Here is a 6890-nt window from a genome sequence, read left to right on the forward strand (position 1 = left end):
AAGTTAGGTGCAATTATAACTCTGACTCGGAGAACTGTTATTTTGTATACTGCTACCTATAAGAACATATTACTTTAAATATTCTAAATTTCAATACACACTCTGGTTCTCGGTGTTAAAGAAAATAAAGGTCTCTGATTATTACCAAGATGCACTAACTGTTAAAAAAATACGTATCAGCCCGCCAATAATTAAAATGAATTAATATGTTCTTACGTCGAATGAAATGGATGCTGAAGACCCAAATCCTTTCAGAAGGAATCCAGCAAACACTCGATCACCCTCTTGCTTTTCCTTGATGAAAGAATCAAGCCTTGCAGTGTCAAGCCCCATAAAGTCCAGTGAATCGTAGACGTAGCCATATCGTTCTTTGTAAGCAAAAGTGTCTGACGGTTTGGAGAATTCTTTCGTTTTGCTATTCAGATTGTACGGACTGCCAAAGCTGAACGGTTTTAGAGGGACCTTCATCAGATCGATGGCGCAGTTGCTCTCGCTGCCATCCTGACCTCTGAACTCTTGAAGTTTTTGCCAGATTGCCCAAAGTCTGTCGGTCTCTGCGTGATGGACGTAAAAGGCAGGATCATAAGAGGCGTAATGGAGATGAGCCATTGAGTGTACCTTGCTTCCACCAACCCACGAGTGCACTCCATTGTGTAGTATCTCAAACTGAATCTCAAAATCGCAATAGTTTTCCTGCTCTAGAGCCAGAAGCGCCTGCTGGACAAACCAATTCTTGTAGCTCGCCTGGATAAACAGCTTGCTGCTATCAACATCTCTCTCAGTTTCTAAGCTCTCAAATTCAATCTTAGCTTTCAGGAAGGGGTTCTCAATGTCCATGTGGTTGATTGGATCGTGGATGGAGGATATGGTTAGTAGGGGTGGCAGAGATTTCGATGGACGCAGCCAGTCCCAGTATGGAATTCCAACTTGTGATCCATGTCTTCGGAGTGCATCTTCAAACTGCACGGTGTACAGTCTGTGCCACTGTGGGAATGTGGCCATGCCGTGAACGCAGCAGGCGTATCTTTCAGCGCTTTTTGGGTTAGGACACAGACGAGGAAGAGCGTGGAATGAGGCAATGGCTTGGTAACCATCAGCAGATGAGTCGGCTTGCATTGATTTCAGAGCTCTAGCCAAGGACAGCATTTCAAATGGACTTAGTGAGTTTATGTTTTTCCTCACTTTGTATGGTTCCGTTGTACCATCGCCATGTTGATGTGAATCTGGAATAATATGAAATATTTAAAAAAGTAAGTTACGGTATATATTTAGCTGTCATAACTGTTAAAATAAGAAACAATAAAATAATTAAAGCAATGGGATGTATACATACATCAGTTTTAACTAACAGCTCTGGTATTCTTTAAATTAAGTAATGATATCTTATGAACATCTTTATAGAAATAACGTCGGTAATGGCCGTGCACGTTTTAAGACATTAAATTGCACGCTGTTACAAAGAAAAAACCCACAAAATTAAAAATGAACATTCCTTGACATTTGTTTTTTTGTTGTATCATATTGTATTGTGTAAAATGCAATCTTAACATTGTATTCAGTTGAGGAGTTATGTGAAAATTAACAAAGTAAAGACATTAGTTATAAATGGTGGATGTTCGAAATGGATATTGTAACAATAATTAACTCAGTTTCTCTTAGTATTTCAATGGATTGACTAAGTCACTGCTACAACTGAATGTTACTTTCTATATATTGTTTTTAAATATAGGCTGCACCCAGTAATATTTATCATGCATAGGTTTCTTAAAAATTGTTTTGTTACAAAGATGAAGGACAAAACCATAACACATGATCAGGGCCGTATCTCCTTACAATACAGAGTCGAGTGGGCGTTTGGCAAAATAGTGGACGATTATAAGAATCTCTATCCAATGTCTCTTCTATAGGTAGGCACGTTCTGTAGGAGGTATATTCACTACCAAGTTAATCTAGTCAGAAAAATAATAATGTGATGCACTTCACTTTCATTATAGCAGAACACCAGACATATATATTTTTAAATGAAATAAATTATTGTATAAACCGTAATCATGCTTGAACATGTATCGTCATTGTACAGCAATGATTAAAAAAGAAAACAAAACTCCCGATTAGATCTTTTACTAGAGAATTTATCCCTCTTGCATTGCCACAAAGAGGACTACCACTCCCAGACTAGTTTACTAATTCAAAACTTGCACCGGACAGAATAATTATTTAAAATATATTTTTAAAGAGCACCCACGCGTTCCGGGCTCGAACAGAATAGTAGGCTTTGGAATGACGTCACTGTCTAGGTATTTTCCATCAACAGTAATATGTTCTTATAGGTAGCAGTATACAAAATAACAGTTCTCCGTCAGAGTTATAATTGCACCTAACTTTGAATGTCTGTGTACCGTATATGTATCTACATGTCCGATTATGGATAGGAGTGGGAATAGTTACAAATGCCCTCCCACCTCCCGACCCGGCCCACTGTTATGCTTGAAATGTTTTTCATACTAATCGTAGTGTGAGGGATAGCGTTTAAAACGTGTATGTTTAACAACACCACTAGAGCACATTTATTAATTACTTATTGGCTATTGGATGTCAAACATTTGTTAATTTTGACGTACTTTTAAAGAGGAAACCGCTACATTTTTCCATTAGTAGCAAGGAATTTTTTTTATATGCACCATCCTACAGACAGGATATCACATACCACGGTATTTGATATACCAGTCGTGGTGCACTGACTGGAACGAGAAATAGCCCAATGGGCCCACCGACGGGGGTCGATCCCAGACTGACAGCACATCAGGCGAGCGCTTTACCACTGAACTACGTCCCGCCCCAGGGAGCACAATTTTAATTTCATCGGTAATACAGTGCTGTCCGGTGTATCGGCGCACCTAAGCTTTCAAGGACCATTTTCTATGTGAACATTGTGAAATATTTAATAAAATGCGTTTCTCACCAATGAAGAAGTGCATAATCTGAAATACACTACAAAATGTTTTATGTCTGTAGTAAATAAACATTTTAAAATGGTGCATAAATATAGGCACCCCCTTGTATCCAAAACGATTTGCATGTCCGGTGATTCGGCGCAGTAGATGTGGATCGTAGACCCCGCTATTTATAAACCGCCCATGACCTCACTTTTAGCCCCTAAACGCTACACTATAATTGTCCCAGAATTATTTTAGTACTTTTTTGTGTTGTCTTGTTAAAAATATTACTATGAAAATGAACGATCACATATGACCCATCTCATGATTAGTTTCGGAATCGTTTTCTTGAGTGGCACAGTACTACAGATGCAGACATGTTCATTGTCATGCATGGCTAAGATGCCTACATGGATTTTATTTTTCTCTGGTAGATTGTGCACACACGTAGATCTTATTTCGCTTTTATTTTTTATAACAATGTGACAATTGTGAACTGGAATGACTGTCAATTAAGGTGTAAAATATTCGTTTTCATTGCATTTGTCTGTGTTTTCTTTTTCGGTTTAAATAAAAAAATAACCGAACAAAAATAATTACATTTATACTCTTTACTATAATTTTTTGAATGCGGGAAAGGTGTTTTTAGACAGGTTTTAACATTCTTAATATCAATAAGGCTGACCTACTTCGCGTTTATAAACACGAAAACAGGTGAATGATTTATTTTGAAATTATTATATAATTATTGATAATTCTAAAAAATAATTAATTGCACCCTTAACAATAAATATGTTGATACTTGATTAACCATTGAAAAAGGAATTGAACTTTAATTCGTTAAAAACTCCGACAACATGACAACTTCCTCAGCATACTTAAGCAAAATACCAAGTGCGCCGAATCACCGGACGCGCCGATACACCGGACACGGTTGTACAGTATATATTATTTACACAGACACATAGAGAATAATGATTCTAGGACATTTCCCCCCACCCCCGGACATTTCCCCCCCCCCCCCGGATATTTCCCCCAGGACAATTCCCCCCTGGTATATCCCCCCACCCCCCCATCCCCCCACCCCAGTTTTGATATATGACATTTTAAAATGTTTATGTATTGTTTTGCTTGTGTTTTGTTTCTCCTGTAAATGTATTATAATTGTAATCTTGTTTTTGAGATGAGCTGTATAGCTAAACGTTAATAAAGAATTTAACAGAAATTGATTTTATACAGTAATAGAGAACCTTTGAAGTAGAAAAGTTACTTTCTAATCCTCTTAATTCAATTTCCAGGTAAGATTAGCACTTTTGCTATTTTCTACTAAAGAACCATGTTTGAAGTTGCAATTTGTTAATTGTTAATCCTATTAATTTGATTAGCAAGTAAGGACTACAGTAAAGAAACAATCAAGGATACTAAATGGTTATATCAACCTAAGCAATTAGTGTGAAGTCTGAAGCTGTACAATAACCTGGATACTGACATTAGAAATATTATGTTCTACATACACATGCAAATGTAGACTGTTGAATGTGTTCATGTGTTTGTTGTCAATGTTTCACATAAAATATTATAAAATAATAGTGTTATTTATTTATACCACTAATGACTGGGGGGGGGGATGACCGGGGGGTGACATGGGGGGATACGGGGGGATGACTGGGGGGGGGGGAATGCCCTGCTACCGAGAATAATACATGAGTGATCGTTAGATACCATTTAACTCACAACGAATTGTTTTAAAATGTATCTAACGAGCGAAAGCGATTTTGATACGTTTTTAAACAACGAGTTGTGAGATAAATGGTATCAAACGGACACGAATGTATTATTCTATTTCTTACATATCCTCAAAAACCAGGTTTTAAGCAAATTTTAAAATCTTTTTTTTTTGCTAAAAGTTATTTACAGCCGTTGCACTTGTAGCTGACGTACGCGAAAAAAAGCTACCCCAGTTTGCATGCTATATGGTGAACTTGGTAGAATGCCAGTCGAGTTGACTATCCACAAAAGATTAATATGTTATTGGGCACGAGTTATCTCGGGGAAACAATCTAAATTATCTCTATTATTATGCAAATCAATGATGAGAGACCATATTAGCAATGGAACTAACTATAACTGGATTGCTGCTGTTAAAAATATTTTAGATCATCTAGGAATGAGTAATATATGGCTATCACAAACCTTTTTATCTGTAAAATGGCTATCACAACAAATTAGCATACGACAAAACGACCAGTATTTACAAACATGGAAAAATAATATTTCAAAATCATCGAGAGGTAAAACCTACGAATATTTCAAAAAACAATTAAATTTTGAAAATTATCTTAATATTATGCCTGAAAAATTATGGACTGTTATGATAAAATTTAGGACTTCTAATCATTATTTACCTGTTGAGACTGGACGCTGGAATACAGTTCTGTTAGAAGATAGACTGTGTACTATTTGTGATGAAAACGACATAGGAGACGAATTTCATTATTTATTTGTATGTAGTTTTTTCAATAATACCCGGAAAGAATGTTTACGTCCATATTATTATACACGACCAAATATATATAAATTTAGAGAACTTATGAGCAGTAAAAGAATAAGCACACTAAAAAACTTAGCTAAATTCATGAATATAATTTTTCAAGTATTTAAACGCCCATAACAACAATACCCAACAACAACCAAAATTACCATACATTAACCAGTTAATGGAACTAAAGCTCAACATACAACTATACTTGATATATTTTAAATCGTATTACATTATTTTATGTAAATTATTATTTATTTTATTTATATCTATATATTGTAATATCATTAATTATAAAGTACACAGTTGTAACTGAAATTTTCTGAATAATTATATTTTACAATATACCTCTACTCTGTTACATCGCAGAATGCATCTATATTGTTAATACACATCTCTCTATAATGTAATATCATGTATTTATATTATTAATACACATATCTTTATAATGTAATGTCATGTACTGTATCTGTATTTGTATTCATATATGTACCAAGCAATGTATTCCTATTGTTTGTATCCTCCTGTTAACCATCTTGTCAAAATCAGAATATGTATGTTCCTCTTACGCCGTTGCATAACGGCCTGAGTGTAATAAAGTTCTGTTCTGTTCTGTTCTGACACATGAATGTCAGGTTAACTATACGTCACAGTCTAATCGATTTCCATCGTGTAGTTTTTCATTGGTCGTATGACATTGGTGACCAGGGCCCCGTTCCGCGAAGCGATCTTAGCCCTAAGATCAACGTAAGTGTATAGGGTAACTATGCGCTTAAGGTAATCTTAGGGCTACGATCGCTTCGTGGAACGGGCCCCTGGTCATCATCTAGAAACAGCCAGTCGTATGTCTCGAAATTGTTAACCATTTGTAACCAAAAATAATGCATGATGTTCTCACCAACGGGTGTGTAAGAAAGGTTAAATTAGAGCGAAGGTAGCTTACATCTTGTCCACCACAACAAGTGAAAAATGTTAAAATGTAGGCTGCTAACAAATTATTCACTCCTTAAGTTCACTCACCCACTTACTCACTCACTAGAACATCCACTAACATCCTCGTTTATTTCTAAAATACTACTTTGTCACCTGCTTCAGATGAAGACCATACAACTGGAACACCTACAAAAACGCACCGCGTGGACCCGAATTGTTGATTCAAATACGCTGTCCTGGGTGTACACCCTCGCTATCTGGAAGTAGTAGAGGTGGCACTTGAGCCCCATGTATGCAAATGAGCTAGGTCACGTGACCTGTCCTGCGCTCTGATTGGTTGACCTCTAAGGGGCGTGGCCTCTTCCGATTGGCTGACCTTTAAGTGACCTAATGACGTCACGTTCAGTACACCTCGGGGTCGTGCAGCTGGCTGACCTTTAAGCGTGGGGACGCTACTGGGTTAATGACTTGGACAGCTGTGG

At 36.7% G+C, this 6890-nt stretch overlaps 1 protein-coding gene across 1 annotated transcript; it reads right to left on the minus strand.

Annotated features, from left to right (window-relative positions):
- Positions 1 to 216: 216 nt before the first annotated feature.
- Positions 217 to 2323, minus strand: LOC121390964 (hemocyanin type 2 unit e-like; the record flags this gene model as incomplete). Its single annotated transcript, XM_041522780.1, has 2 exons — positions 217 to 1223; positions 2246 to 2323. Coding segments are annotated over 2 exons (1085 nt in total), but the record flags the coding sequence as incomplete, so codon positions are not given.
- Between the last annotated feature and the right edge of the window lie 4567 nt (positions 2324 to 6890).

The sequence above is a fragment of the Gigantopelta aegis genome, unplaced genomic scaffold (genome assembly GCF_016097555.1).
Source record: "Gigantopelta aegis isolate Gae_Host unplaced genomic scaffold, Gae_host_genome ctg11208_pilon_pilon, whole genome shotgun sequence".
Taxonomy (NCBI): Eukaryota; Metazoa; Mollusca; class Gastropoda; order Neomphalida; family Peltospiridae; genus Gigantopelta; species Gigantopelta aegis.